At 42.3% G+C, this 15,816-nt stretch overlaps 2 protein-coding genes across 3 annotated transcripts in view; one reads left to right on the top strand and one right to left on the bottom strand.

Moving 5' to 3' along the window:
- Nucleotides 1-398: 398 nt before the first annotated feature.
- On the bottom strand, nucleotides 399-8,296 carry LOC112081028 (protein HGH1 homolog). Of its 2 annotated transcripts, none has more exons than XM_024146985.2 (7): nucleotides 8,234-8,296; nucleotides 7,218-7,865; nucleotides 6,918-7,018; nucleotides 6,600-6,698; nucleotides 2,633-2,724; nucleotides 2,275-2,397; nucleotides 399-794 (listed from the first exon to the last, which is right to left on the bottom strand). In XM_024146985.2, the coding sequence occupies exons 2-7, from the start codon at nucleotides 7,757-7,759 to the stop codon at nucleotides 609-611; spliced, it is 1,143 nt and encodes a 380-aa protein (XP_024002753.1). In that variant the 5' UTR covers nucleotides 7,760-7,865; nucleotides 8,234-8,296; the 3' UTR covers nucleotides 399-608. The 2 variants fall into 2 exon arrangements, with proteins under 2 accessions (XP_024002753.1, XP_024002754.1); XM_024146986.2 differs by lacking the exon at nucleotides 8,234-8,296 and adding an exon at nucleotides 7,977-8,211.
- Nucleotides 8,297-8,431: 135 nt separating this feature from the next.
- The window catches only part of recql4 (RecQ helicase-like 4), a 31,650-nt gene continuing 24,265 nt past the window's right edge, over nucleotides 8,432-15,816 (top strand). The window contains exons 1-5 of the mRNA XM_024146983.2: nucleotides 8,432-8,526; nucleotides 14,704-14,791; nucleotides 14,913-14,946; nucleotides 15,212-15,312; nucleotides 15,662-15,814. Coding sequence (XP_024002751.1) covers nucleotides 14,708-14,791; nucleotides 14,913-14,946; nucleotides 15,212-15,312; nucleotides 15,662-15,814 — 372 coding nt within the window. The 5' untranslated portion in view covers nucleotides 8,432-8,526; nucleotides 14,704-14,707. The remainder of the gene's footprint in view (nucleotides 8,527-14,703; nucleotides 14,792-14,912; nucleotides 14,947-15,211; nucleotides 15,313-15,661; nucleotides 15,815-15,816) is intronic.

Below are 15,816 nucleotides of genomic sequence, written 5' to 3'. Positions count from 1 at the left end.
CCTGTCTTTACTTGTTGATGTTACTTTAAAGTCAATGAAACTACTTTGCCATAAAGAGCTGTAGTTCTAATGTCCCCGGGCTGTGTGCCCCTCCAGGCTGCCAGGACCTGATTTAGAAGCTGTTACAGTGGCAGCCCTCCACCCCCAAGCCCTTCCACAACCTACCTAACATTAGGAAGCCCAGCTCAGCCCATAAGGACCAGCAGCCCAACAGGCAGCTGCACAGCTTCTCAGGTAAACTGTCTGATAGCAGCCTGAGGATTCCTACTCCTGGCTACTAGCCTAGCGGCTGCTAACCATGGATTATGTTACCATGGACTACTGTGGGCTCAAACATGATTCCATTTGGGACTCAAACATTTTGGGGTTCCTACAGAAAATAAATTAAGGACACACTCTTTTCGTTAAAAACAAAATTATTTTAATGGTTACTTGACTTCTGTTGTCTGAATTTATATTATGTGAAAATACAACACAGTCCTTCCCGACTCCTGTTTACATGCAAGTTTGTTGTTGTGATGGCAAGAATGATCTTCTGTTCAGCAGTTGGTTTGGTTCCATTGTTCATCAGATGGTGGCTCAGATGAAATGTAGAAAAGACCTCCCTGCTACATCATCCTCACTATGCCTCCACACTGCTGGGGCTTGTCTGGATTTAACAGATCTTCCTGGTCCTTCTCCAACTGCTCCTGCTCCTTGGCATCCATGTCTTTGAGCTTCACCTCCATATCCTCAGGAATCTCCACCTCCAACAAGTTCTCCATGCCTGGCTCCGGTTCGTCCCCGATCAGCACCTGACAGAGAGAGACGTGCACATACAAAGGATACATCAATGCTGGTGGCAAACACATTAAGAAAGACTTACTTTAAGTGAAAAAACTATAGAGCAAAATATTCCAACGACATCCTCAACATTACTACAGACTGGAATTGACAACAAATTAGCTCAAGAAACGTAAAAATAAAATGTTACAGCCTTGTTAAGCACAAGATTCAGCATAAAAATACCATTAATCTTAGATAAATATCATGCTCAGATTTCAACTCGCTAGATTTATATGCTTTATGACTGCGATTAAACTGTCTGGGTAGCTAAAGACTGAACTCGTACCTCTGGACCAGAACTCAAAAGGGATCTCCTAGCTGTATGGAGTGTATCAGGGGGTTTCATCCAAGACCGAGTGACATCTTTTCCACTCAGTCGTTCCCCACTACCAGAATGCCACTGCAGAGCAGGCACTATGCAGGGAAGGAACAGTGGAAGCTTTTCCCAGCCAATCAGAACATCCTGGCTGTGTCCTAAATGGATCCCTATAGTACACTACTTTTGCCCAAAGCCCATAGAGCCCCACAGGGCCCTGGTTAAAAGTAGTGCACTATGTAGGGACTAGGGTGCCATTTGGGATACAGATTACATTTTCTCAGTCAGCCGCTGCTGTAAATTTCAGCACTCAGAGTATTGACATGTCATGAGATTAATTGGGATTGTAGACTGGGGTGTTTTACCAAGCACAACAAGAAGCCATGCAATTCCCGAACGTACTGGTTACCATGGTGCCATGACGACAGCTGGAAAATCTGGACTTGCTTGTGAATAACGCAGCAACAGCTCACCATGAGGTTGCTCTGGGTTGATTTAATAGGGTAAACCTAAACCCTAACTGCAGAGGTCTGCTTCAGAATTACAGCAACCGTTTGTTGATCTTAGTACAAACCTAACACACATTACTGTAAATTATACACAGAGTACACAAAACATTAAGGACACCTGCTCTTTCCATGACAGGCAAAAGCTATGATCCCTTATTGTTGTCACTTGTTAAATCCACTTCAAATCAGTGTAGATGAAGGGGAGGGGACATGTTAAAGAAGGATTTTTAAGCCTTGAGACAATTGAGACATGGATTGTGTATGTGTGCCATTCAGAGGGTGAATGGCCAAGACACAACATTTAAGTGCATTTGAACGGGGTATGGTAGTAGGTGCCAGGCACACTGGTTTGTGTCAAGAACTGCAACGCTGCTGGGTTTTTCATGTTCAACAGTTTCCCATGTGTATCAAGAATGGTCCACCACCCAATGGACATCCAGCCAACATGACAACTGTGAGAAGCATTGGAGTCAACATGGGCCAGCATCCCTGTGGAACGCTTGTCACCTTATAGAGTCCATGCCCCAACGAATTGAGGCTGTTCTGAGGGCAAAAGGAGGTGCAACTCAATATTAGGAAGGTGTTCCTAATGTTTGGTATACTCTGTGCATATTCGTAGTTTACCTGTATAAACTTCTCACAAGCAGCGGCCACGTGAGGTTCCTTTTCCCAGTTGTGGAACTCCCTCATGATGGCATAGGTGTTCTTGGCCTTCAGAAACTGCCGGCCCACTTTGGTAGCAGTCAGCTGGGTGCATCAAGAGAAAAACGTCAAGTTAGGAGTATTTCCAGCTGTTAAAATCAGTTTGGGTTATACAGAAAGAGCTTTTCTGGTTTAGTGACAAAGATGGTTAAGTGTTTGGAGCCAGAAACAAAGCATTTCGTTGCACCCGCGGTAACATCTGCAAAACAGTAAATGTGACAAATAAGCATTGATTTGAAGTGTTGGTGGAAGCTTGGTATTGACTCCTGGGTACACCAACCAGTATCATGGTCTCAATGAGCATCTTGCGAATGTCGGGATCCTCCTCTCTTTTCTTGTCCTCTGGCAAGTACTGGAGGTCGACGGGTAACCCTTCATTGAATAGGAATAATGTACCATCAGTATTAGGCTACATTTTAATGCAGATATCTTACTGTATTACATTAGCAGTAGGCTATATCAAGGAGTTGAAGTGTTTTAATCAATGCATGTTGTTCACAGTACAAACTGTGGGCCTTGTGACGCACACCCTCTCTTTATGAATTCTTCTCTAGCATCTCAGGCTGTGTAGCCTTCTATAAAGACTAGTTAACGTGGCCATGTGCCACAAGACTAATAAACATCAAAACAAATGAAAAATGTTTAACTATTTTTACGTGACCACCGCCTTTAAAATTGAACCCCGGGCTGAGTACAGCACAGATTCACAACTTCCTTGGAAGGATCTTCAACATTTTCTATTTGGGTCCCTCTGACGTTATTGTGCATGGAGAGTTGATCAAAAATGTACATGCACAAGGTGGGGACAAATACACAGTGCCTTGAAATTCCACCTGCCATCTGCACAGAACAAACACATTGCACCCTATGGAGGAGAGGGCAACTGCAGCAGACATGCTCATGCCACAGGCACAATGATTTCCTGTTGCAGCTGGAAATAGGAATGAGCTCTGAAGTTACCCCTAGGTATAGATCTAGGATGATCTTCCCTTCCCCTAATCCTAACCATTAGTGGGTAAAATGTCAAACTGACTCAAAATCGAGGGAACTGCAGTGGGGTCGCCAAAATGTTTTTTTTTTTTTTTTTGGGGGGGGGGGGGCTAAAAATTCTATAAATTGAAGGTTATTGTTGTAAAACTAAATTTCATGATTTTAAGGTCGTCATTAGATTGGGTTGGGATCGCAAGAAATCTTGGGGGGGAAAAACGGTGACCCAGAAATCTGTCACCCCCCCAAAATGGGATCCTCGCTGAAACATTTGAATATCACTGCTCTAACCGGTTATGTCAGCGTCTACCAACTAACCGGTTATGTCAGCGTCTACCAACTAACCGGTTATGTCAGCGTCTACCAACTAACCGGTTATGTCAGCGTCTACCAACTAACCGGTTATGTCAGCGTCTACCAACTAACCGGTTATGTCAGCGTCTACCAACTAACCGGTTATGTCAGCGTCTACCAACTAACCGGTTATGTCAGCGTCTACCAACTAACCGGTTATGTCAGCGTCTACCAACTAACCTGTTATATAACCAGCTGCCCACTGCACTGAGGCTAGGAAACACGGTCACCACTGATAAATCTACGATTATTGAGAATTTCAATAAGCATTTTTCTACGGCGGGACTTGCTTTCCACCTGGCTACCCCTACCAACAGCTCTGCAACCCCCCCCCCCCCCCCACGGCAACTTGCACAAGCCCCCCACCATTTCTCCTTCACCCAAATCCAGATAGCTGGTGTTCTGAAAGAGCTGCAAAATCTGGACCCCTACAAATCAACTGGGCTAGACAATCTGGACCCTCCTAAAATTATCCACCGCCATTGTTGCAACCACTATTACTAGCCTGTTCAACCTCTCTTTCGTATCATCTGAGATCCCCAAAGATTGGAAAGCTGCCGCGGTCATCCCCCTCTTCAAAGGGGGAGACACTCTAGACCCAAACTGTTACAGACCTATATCTGTCCTACCCTACCTTTTTAAGGTCTTCGAAAGCCAAGTTAACAAACAGATCACCGACCATTTCGAATTCCACCGTACCTTTTCCACTATGCAATCTGGTTTCCAAGCTGGTCATGGGTGCACCTTAGCCACGCTCAAGGTCCTAAACGATATCATAATTGCCATCGACAAAAGACTATACTGTGGAGCCGTATTCATCGACCTGGCCAAAACGTTTGACTGTCAATTACCACATTCTTATCGGCAGACAGCCTTGGTTTCTCAAATGACTGCCTCGCCTGGTTCACCAACTACTTCTCAGATAGAGTTCAGTGTGTCAAATCGGAGGGCCTGTTGTCCGGACCTCTGGCATTCTCTATGGGGGTGCCACAGGGTTCAATTCTCAGGCCGACTCTTTTCTCTGTATACATCAATGATGTCGCTCTTGCAGCCGGTGATTCTCTGATCCACCTCTACGCAGACGACACCATTCTGTATAATTCTGGCCCTTCTTTGGACACTGTGTTAACTAACCTCCAGACGAACTTCAATGCCATACAACTCTCCTTCCGTGGCCTCCAATTGCTCTTAAATACAAGTAAAACTAAATGCATGCTCTTCAACCGATCGCTGCCCGCACCTACCCGCCCGCCTAGCATCACTACTCTGGACGGTTCTGACTTAGAATATGTGGACAACTACCTAAGTGTCTGGTTAGACTGTAAACTCTCCTTCCAGACTCACATTAAGCATCCAATACAAAATGAAATCTAGAATCGGCTTCCTATTTCACAACAAAGCATCCTTCACTCATGCTGCCAAACATACCCTCGTAAAACTGACTATCCTACCGATCCTTGACTTTGGCGATGTCACTTACAAAATAGCCTCCAACACTCTACTCAGCAAAATGGATGCAGTCTATCACAGTGCCATCCGTTTCGTCACCAAAGCCCCATATACTACCCACCACTGCGACCCGTATGCTCTCGTTGGCTGGCCCTCGCTTCATATTCGTCGCCAAACCCACTGGCTCCAGGTCAACTATAAGTCCTTGCTAGGTAAAGCCCCACCTTATCTCAGCTCACTGGTCACCATAGCAGCACCCACCTGTAGCACGCGCTCCAGCAGGTATATTTCACTGGTCACCCCCAAAGTCAAGTCCTACTTTGGCCGCCTTTCCTTCCAGCACTCTGCTGCAAATGACTAATGAATTGCAAAAATCACTGAAGCTAGAGACTCATATCTCCCTCAGTAGCTTTAAGCATCAGCTATCAGAGCAGCTTACAGATAATTGTACCTGTACATAGCTCATCTGTAAATAGCCCATCCAACTACCTCATCCCCATATTGTTATTATATTTTTTGCTCCTTTGCACTCCAGTATCTCTACTTGCACATTCATCTTCTGCACATCTATCACGCCAGTGTTAATTTGCAAAATTGTAATTATTTCGCCACGACGGACTATTTATTGCCTTACCCCCCTAATCTTACTTCATTTGCACACACTGTATATAGACATTTCTATTGTGTTATTGACTGTAAATTAGCTTATTCCATGTGTAACTCTGTTGTTGTTTGTGTCACACTGCTTTGCTTTATCTTGGCCAGAACTTGTTCTCAACTGGCCTACCTGGTTAAATAAAGGTGTTCTCAACTGGCCTACCTGGTTAAATAAAGGTGTTCTCAACTGGCCTACCTGGTTAAATAAAGGTGAAATAAAATAAAAAATATCAGTGTGTAACTAACTAACCTGTTATATCAGTGTGTAACTAACTAACCTGTTATATCAGTGTGTAACTAACTAACCTGTTATATCCGTGTGTAACTACTAACCTGTTATATCGTGTGTAACTAACTAACCTGCTACTTTTTTATTTTATCTTATTTTAACTCGGTCAAGTCCAGTTAAGAACAAATTCTTATTTTCAATGACAGCCTAGGAACAGTGGGTTAACTGCCTTGTTCAGGGGCAGAATAACAGATTTTTACCTTGTCAGCTCGGGGATTCGATCTTGCAACCTTTCGGTTACTTGTCCAATGCTCTAACCACTAGGCTACCTGCCGCCCCATTGTTATTAATTGTTAGTAGTGCATACTAACTAGAAAAAAAGTTTGAATACCACTGATCTTGGGGCAACTTCACCCTATTCCTTAGGGCCGAGGGTGTATTTAAGGACTGTTGAAACATCTGAAATCACAGTGCCTGGTACAGTACATGATACGCTGTCGGCTACAGCTGGATCCTGTCTATTCTGCAGGGAGATGAGAAACACTTTGCCATGCCGTGGTGTCCTCCTTACCTTCATTCTCCTCGTCAGACAGTTCCTCAGGCCCAGCGAGAGGCAGCAACAGGAAAGGCAGAATGTCCACTGTATCACTCAGCAACCACTCATGATGAGCTGGGGGAAATCGTAAGATATCCGAATCAGGAATTTTTATTCTCTTACCCTTTCTTGAAAACATATCAAACATATCAAGGTCAAAGGTCAACATAGCTAGAACGTTTACCGAAAATTAATCTTCTTCAATTCAACACAAAACGGGGCATGAACTAGGAAGGTTAAAACTGACTGTCCTACAGCCATTAACATGTATGCGTGTGTCTTTTCATCCCTTACCATGGTCAAAGCAACAATTTCTCAGAGTGCCAATGACTCCCCCTCGTCTGATTGTGGAGGCCTCGTATTGTACGTAGGGAAGGAGTCTCTGCACTACACACCTGTGGACCATGAAACATACACACAAAGAACAGGCATCATCATTGGACAGGGAACAGACAGGTAACACTTATTGGGCAGGAAGTTGGACATCTCTTTAGGCATGTATAGCATGTATTACCAGATGATGAGAAAAGTCAAAAGACATAACCTAGCCTAGGCTAAACCTGGATCTCATGAGCTAAGCACCCAGCCACTGACCTCTCCCTATCCAGGATAAAGTGTCTGGTCTCCGGCAGCTGAGTCAAGTTGGAGAGGAGGGGGCCCAGGTAATGGAGCGACACCTGCTTATTGTAGCCCTCAGTGCAGAAGATTTCCACTACCTGTGTCAGACCTATCTCCTGCTCCTGCATAGCCTTAAACACTTCTTTACACGTCTTCACGTGCCGCGACAGGTTAGTAAGGATCGTACAGATACGGTCTGCAAACATAAACTCTGGGTCCAGGAGGTTTTTAAACAACATAGGGAGAAAGTCAGCGTCCTTCACCAGAGGTTGGTGCATGGTCTCGTCAGCCGAGAGGTTGATGAGAGAGTGGTAACAGTCTTTGACGATAGCGATAGAGGGGTCGGTGGTGAGGGTCACCAGGGCTTTAAGGAAGTCAGGTTTTGACTGAAGGTAGCGACAGCCGTCCCTGTTGCCAGATAGGCCCAGAATGTACTCTGTGGCCTGGCCCTTGACGTCCGGCCTGGTGTTCAGGGTGAGGAAGGACAGCAGCTCTTTTGCCTCCACGTCACTCAGCATGATGGTGGACAGGCAATGTGTGATGGGCAATCCAAATCTTCACTAATCCAAAAGTTGACAGTCAGAAGATACAGGGTTACAATTCCACAAGTGTAAAGAAAGCTTGCTACAAAGACAGAGAGGAAAATTAGACCAATGATAACTGGTTAGATACAATGTAGCTAGAACACAATATAAACATACATGGTGAATATAAATTACAAAGTCAGTAAGTTACATTAAACTCATTCTGTCACATAGCATAATCATATCTGAGTCCTTTCGATCGTGCTAGCTAGCCGGTCGAACATGGGTTCACGTTAGTTTCTATATCTCAGGCGATATAAAACCACCCGAATTCCTTGACTGTTAAAAGTGTAGAAAACAACGTAGCTAGCTGGCTTGATACATATTTCTGGATTTAAAACCAATCGTACGGTTCTGTAACATTGATCAAACGACATTGATCAAAAGTTTATTATGACGCACACTCACCTCATTCACGTGGGCCGTTCCACGCGGATAAATAAGTACTTCCGCATTTGACATTTTGCGTCTCCAATAGGCTTACAGATAATATAGATATATCCGCTTCCAAAGGTAATCCTTAGTTCTGATTGGTTTCATTTTCTCAGCAGCCTTTCGATTGGTAGATTACTGCATGTCATTTTAAAGCGCGCTAAAATAGTGGAAACAACATATGCTCAGCACGACATATTCTCCTGGTGTAAGAAGCTCATTTAGGCTCTTTCAAAGCAGCGTTTAGGATTCTTATTGCCAGCAGACAAGTAAGAAACTTCGAATTTATTTTGCTTGAGATTACGGTATATTGGGACTTTTTGAACCCACTGTTGTAGCAAAGATGTTTTTAAACTAACCCATTGTTTTTTCTATCTGTGGTTGTAGCTTGCCTACATTTTAGGGGTGGGCGCTATACTATACTGTATTTTACGATATACCGGTATTGATGCACGGACGGGATTGTGTTTTTACTTTACCTTCTATAAAGGTATTTTAATGTTTTAAAAGAAAGTGTGATACACCGTGTGTAACGTCCATTTTTATAGTTTACTTCGCTACTTGAGTCCTCTCTCATTCAACTCAATTGAAATCAATTCAAAGGGCTTTGTTGGCTTGGGACACATATTGTAGCGACTCGCACAGACAGTTGTGTGTTATTTTATTCGTTGGTTGTGTTGTATTTACCAGTAACCAGTGTTCGCGGGGTCCGACATGCCAATCAACCTGCTATCTGTCAATCACGGGAATGCCTGGAATGTTCTGATGTCGGGCATCCTGGTGGAGTGGTGGTGTTTATTTTATTTTATAGGGTATCTTTCATTTATTTGGCGTGGGCTACGGCCAAACAGTAGCCTATGTGGAGTTGGGTTGATAAACAGGACATTCGTAAACTCAATTCTCTGTCTGAACAATTGTTCCTTTATGATGTAGCCAGTTCATTACAATATGTTTACATTGCCAAAACAAGTTAAATAGATAATTAACAAAAGCAGACCTGCCAACCCTGTCCAACTTTTTAGAGTAGTAGACTCGCGCGGAAAATTGGAATTTGGGGTTTTCTTTCCCCCCGCACGCTCGTGCACGCGCATGTTTGTGAGTCTGATCGAAATTCTAGAATTTGATCAAGTCTATAGAAGGTTGGAATAGTTTCCTGACAGCATTCCATTTACACATATGGTAAAATTCACTAACAAGCTCTAATTAGAAAGAACACACAAAGGGCCTTTATTCTTGGAGTTGTTTTTTATTTTATTAAACAAATAACAAGTTGTTTGTTTAGGTACAAATGTCTTATCCAATTATACTTTTTTAACTCTATGATAAGAATAAGAAATGTTTGAAGCAGAGCATCAGTATGAAATAGACATGCTATCCATAATAAAAACGAAAAAGCTATGATAGGAAACAGTGGGTGAGAACAAATATTCTGGAGACCTTCAAATGTTCAGGAAATCATTTCCTAGACAGATTTGCCTGGTAGCTAGCAGATTTAGCCTTACGTAGCTGGGCATCGGGGTAGATTTCTCTGTGGCAAACAGTTCCTCTGGCAATCATTGAAACCTTCTTGGTAACGAGGACACTCAGCATGTCTATACTGAGGGAGGCTCTGTACTGGGGTTTGTTCTTGGAAACGAGACTGAATATTCGTTCGCAGTCTTTATTGCATATGACCAATATCCCCAGCATCACAGCCGAAAGGTGGGAGTCCCCCCTCCCCTTTTTTTCATTGTGCCGATTTCTCTCCAGGCCTGATCCGTGTGCATGTTGACCAGACTCTGCTCAAAGGTTGTTGCCAAAGAGTCTAAACTCATCTTCCACCAGATCAACAGAGGCTCCCTCAGGAATAATCCAGGGAAAGCGTGCCATGAAAAACCAGTTGTGGGATGAGAATTTGGCAGTCAACGTCAGTGACCACTGCATGGTGGAGCACATCTCCAAATGGACATTTCAGCAACATGTAGTCAGTCTACTGCAGAAAAAAAGAAGTTTCTGACGCATGCATTGTAGGTCTTCAGATCCAGCTTGCCTTGGCCCCCAAGTTTAGTCTCTATAGTAGAGGAACGCTTGTCACCTCTCAAACAGGGCCAATCACTAGTGCCAGCTCGCAAGTATTGGCTTTTTAGACATGGTTCCTAATCAACACTTAAAGCGAATTAATTTTGAAAACATAAAAACAAATGATCACATCGACACAGACCGCAAACTGTCTAAACAAAGCTTAAGTAGGCTACCGCAAAGGGAATCTGAACGTTGTTCGCTTGAAGAGTCCGGTGTTTCAGCCGATGTAAAGGTGCTTATTGGATGTCTTTGTAGCGCATACATCATTTCAGATTTTAGAAATTGATAAAATCTCAAATCTAGTGCAAAGACATTTTAGAAGCATTGCCTCTATAGCTAATACCTGACACAGTCATTCTTCATCGCGCAGTCTTCTAAACTCCCGACTCCATTTAATGCCAATATGTTTATTTATTTTTGATTATACTTTTGTAATGCTTTTTGTGACGTGGATCATAGTTAGTCTATCAGGTTGCGTGATCCTCGTAATGTTACGTGGAAAATACAACTAATGGGACGCAGAATTAAATGTATATCACACTCGCACAAATGAGACCGGTTATTTTTCGTATTTGCATTTAATTTCTTTCACTAGCAAATGCGAGTGAACTGCTGGCACTTTAGAGCCCACTTTATGTCCATATTATGTTTGCTAACGTTAGCTTGAAACAATTCGTGTTTACCTATCCACAACACACAGTCGAAAAGGGATTTGTCCATGTGTTTACGTACAGCTGAAGGTCGGCAAACTCAGCATCACAACAAACAGGAGGAGGGGCAGACTACAGTAGCTACATTGAATAATTATGGAGATCAATACACGTCCGTTGACACAACTCCGTACATGTCTGTGTGTTGCAGCTCGAGAATCGGGATGTTAGATCTACTCAGTGATTTATTTTTCATTAAAATGTTTTTATCAGGCCCTATTCATTTCTGCGTACTTTTAACTCGGATCTCGTACCTGCGTACATGGACAGAGAATTGCGTAGTTTTTACGCAAAATGCGTGCATATTGTCAGTTCTGCAAAACTTAAGTAATCAGTCAAAAATTAACCGTAACATTACACTCAGTTTTAAAGGAATAGACACATTTCAAATGACATATTATGGCTATGTACAGTGTTATAATGATGTGCAAATAGTTGGAGTACAAAAGGGAAAATAAGTAAACACATGGTTTGCATTTACAATGTTTCTTCTTCACTGGTTGCCCTTTTTTGTGGCAACAGGTCACAAATCTTGATGCTGTGATGAGTGGTATTTCACCTAATAGATATGAGAGTTTATCAAAATTGGATTTGTTTTGGAATTCTTTGTGGGTCTGTGTAATCTGAGGGAAATGCGTGTCTGATATGGTCATAAATGTGGCAGGAAGTGCAGCTCCGTTTCCACATCATTTTGTGGGCAGTGTTTTCTCTTGAGAGCCAGGTCTGCCTAGGCGGCATCTCTCAATATCAAGGCCATGCTCACTGAGTCGGTACATAGTCAAAGCTTCCCTTAATTTTGGGTCAGTCACAGTGGTCAGGTATTCTGCCACTGTGTACTCTCTGTTTAGGGCCAAATATAATTCCAGTTTGCTCTGTTTTTTGGTAAATTCTTTCCAATGTGTCAAGTAATTCTTTGTTTTCTCATGATTTGGTTGGGTCTAATTGTGTTGGTGTCCTTGGGCTCTGTGGGGTCTGTTTGTGAGCAGAGCCCCAGGACCAGCTTACTTAGGGGACTTGTCTCTATGTTCATCTCTCTGTAGATGATGGCTTTATGGAAGGTTTGGGAATCGCTTCCTTTTAGGTGGTTCTAGAATTGAACGTCTCCTTTCTGGATTTTGATCATTTGCGGGTATCGGGCCTAATTCTGCATGCAGAGTCTCAATTTGGTGTTTGTCCCATTTTGTGAATTATTGGTTGGTGAGTGACCCCAGACCTCACAACCATAAAAAGCAATGGGTTCTATAACTGATTCAAGTATTTTTTTAACCAGATCCTAATTGGTATGTTACATTTTATGTTCCTTTTCCATGGCGTAGAAGGCCCTTCTTGCCTCGTCTCTCAGATCTTTCACAGCTTAAAAATCAACAAAGCATCAGAAGACTTTGCCTTTGTTTTGGTTTGTTTGTTTGTCAGTTAGGGTGTGCAAGGTGACTATGTGGTCTGTCATATGGAAATTTGGTATAAAGCCAATTTGATATTTGCTCAGTACATTGTTTTCACTGACGAAATGTACAAGTCTGCTGTTAATGATAATGCAGAGGATTTTCCCAAGGTTGCTGTTGACCCATATCCCACGGTAGTTATTGGGGTCAAATTTGTCTCCACTTTTGTGCATTGGGGTGATCAGTCTATGGTTCCAAATATTGGGGGAGATGCCAGAGCTGAGGATGATATTGCTTTTTTTAAGTATAGCCAATTGAAAATTGTGGTCTGTATATTTTATTTTACTTAGGATACCATCAACACCACAGGCCTTTTGGTGTTGAAGGGTTTGTATTTTGTCCTGTAGTTCATTCAAGGTAATTGGAGAATCCAGTGGGTTCTGGTAGTCTTTAATAGCTGATTCTAAGATTTGTATTTGATCATGTATATGTTTTTGCTGTTTGTTCTTTGTTAAAAAGCCAAAAAGATTGGAGAAGTGCTTTATCCATACATCTATATTTTGGATAGATAACTCTTTGTGTTGTTTGTTTAGTGTGTTCCAATTTTCCCTGAAAGTGGTTACATTGAGCTGATTTCTGACATGCTGTTCCCTCTTTTTCCGTAGTGTTTTTCTGTATTGTTTTAGTGATTCACCATAGTGAAGGTGTTGACTCAGGTTTTCTGGGTCTCTGATTTTGGTTGGATAGGTTTCTCAATTTGTCATTGTTTAAAATGTTCTTAGGTTGTCTGCTTGACATTTTTTTATTTGATAGGGAAGCTGAGAGGTAAAATAATCTTTTAAGGCTTTCTGCTGCCAGGTTTACACCTTCACTATTACGGTGAAATGTTTTGTCCAGGAAGTTGTCTAAAAGGGCTTGAATTTGTTGTTTCCTAATAGTTTTTTTGGTAGGTTTCTACACTACTTTCCTTCCATCTATAGCATTTCTTAATGTTACTCAGTTCCTTTGGCTTTGACTACCTGTCATTTGAGTATTGCTCTGTTCATGTAGACTGTGATTTTGCTGTCATCTGATAGGGGTGTCAGTGGGCGGACTGTCATCTGATAGGGGTGTCAGTGGGCTGACTGTCATCTGATAGGGGTGTCAGTGGGCTGACTGTCATCTGATAGGGGTGTCAGTAGGCTGACTGTCATCTGATAGGGGTGTCAGTAGGCTGACTGTCATCTGATAGGGTGTCGTGGGCTGACTGTCATCTGATAGGGTGTCAGTGGCTGACTGTCATTCGATAGGGGTGTCAGTGGGCTGGACTGTCATCTGATAGGGAGTGTCAGTGGGCTGACTGTCATCTGATAGGGGTGTCAGTGGGCTGACTGTCATCTGATAGGGGTGTCAGTGGGCTGACTGTGAACACTCTGAAGGACTCTGGGTTGAGGTCAGTGATAAAGTAATCTACGGTACTACTGCCAAGAGATGAGCTATAGGTGTACCTCCCATATGAGTCTCCTCGAAGCCTAGCATTGACTATGTACAGAGCTGCAGGACTTGTGACCCGTTTTTGTTGGTTCTTTTGTCATAGTTGTGTATAGAGGGGGTGTATTTGGGACGGAATAATGTCCTCTTTCTCTTTCTCTATATATATATATATATATATATATATGCCGCTTTCCACACAGACCTAGCCTTGTCCCCTGTCACTCAAGGTGTGCATGTGATGTTCCTCAACCAGAGACACTTGCGTCCAGTCTACATGGTCTATGCAACAGTATTGATGACATTTTCTTAGCAAGTTGGCTCTAAATCTTACAATACTTATTTTCCACCATAATTTGCAAATAAATTCATTAAAAATCCTACAATGTGATTTTCTGGATTTTTTTTCCTTCTCATTTTGTCTGTCATAGTTGAAGTGTACCTATGATGAAAATTATAGGCCTCTCTCATCGTTTTAAGTGGGAGAACTTGCACAATTGGTGGCTGACTAAATACTTTTTTGCCCCACTGTATATATACTGTGATATGATATTTTGTCCATATCGCCCAGCCCTACTAAATTTTCATTTCTAGTCTCATATGTGGCTCTCTTGTCTAAAATAATAGGTCGCTACTTTACATTTATAATGAATGATAGCATTGTCTGACTTGCAGTTTTACTGTCATGAGAGCCAGCTGTTTGGATACAGTTGAAATCCCTGACTGACTAGCTAGATAACTTGCACAAACTCTAACATTTGAAATCGCTGGCGATTTTATAATATTGCTTATTTGTCATTTCAACAAACGTTGATGCCTACAGAGTGATGGATCGATACAATGATGTGAAGATTCTTCTGAAAACCTGGGAGCAGTCATTTGTTCAAGAACATCAAAGAAAGCCCAACAAGGTACTGTATCTAGCTTGCTAACTAGCTATAGGTAATTAGCTATTCAATTATCATGTATTACTAACCAGAGACCTACAGTAACTAACTCGTATAGTCTTTCTCACTGTGTCCTATTATTCAGGTTGATATTGACGGAGCCCCAGAAGAGGCTAAAAGTAAGTACATGCCAATATTTTAACTGGCTGAAAAATCAGATCTGAAACACAGGGGAGAAATGTTGCTGCTCTCAGGCTTGTATTCATTGGTTATCACCATAGCAAAACATTTTTCAACCGATTTAAATAAATAAAAACAAACGTTTCTTATGGGACAAATTCAGGTTTTCTTCCGTTTGCTGCCTACTGAATAGGACTCAGGTATTCTTTTTCAGTTACTAAAATGCATTGCTTTGAGTTTTGTGTTTCTGCATGTGTTTCACAGAGCTCTACAAAGAATATCGAACACTCAAGCAAGCAAAAGAAAACAGCAGCAATGGGCATACAGACCCAACACCTACCGCACAGACTCAGTCATCTGAGAAGGTAGGTTCAGTGTAATTATATTGTTATAACACTTGTCATCCACAGTTATTAGTTAACTGTGTTTTAAAGGGGCAATATGTGATTTTCTTTCATACGTTCTTTTGACTTTTAAATGAATGATACATACCCATTCGCCGCTTTGTTAACCGAAAGGTTGCTGGATCAAATCCCCGAGCTGACAAGGTAAAAATCTGTTCTGCCCCTGAACAAGGCAGTTAACCCACCGTTCCCCAGTAGGCCGTCATTGAAAATAAGAATTTGTTCTTAACTGACTTGCCTAGTTAAATACATTATTTTGTATTTATTTTTGTTGTTGAAGAATACCCCTTTTAATGTTTTCTCTTTGAAGGAATCCGATTGCTGGGGCACTCACCTGAATCGTAAGAGCATGCCGATGGCTTCCCCCAAACTGACGCTGACGCCCAAGGACAGAGAGTCCCTCCAAGCCTCGGCCCAGTACTTTGGCATGAAGCTCAAGTCAAACCTGGGACCTCTAACAAAGGT

This window comes from Salvelinus sp. IW2-2015, unplaced genomic scaffold (assembly GCF_002910315.2).
Source record: "Salvelinus sp. IW2-2015 unplaced genomic scaffold, ASM291031v2 Un_scaffold16663, whole genome shotgun sequence".
NCBI lineage: Eukaryota > Metazoa > Chordata > Actinopteri > Salmoniformes > Salmonidae > Salvelinus > Salvelinus sp. IW2-2015.
Note: the sequence above shows the minus strand (reverse complement) of the source record. Positions and strands in the feature narration are given on the sequence as shown.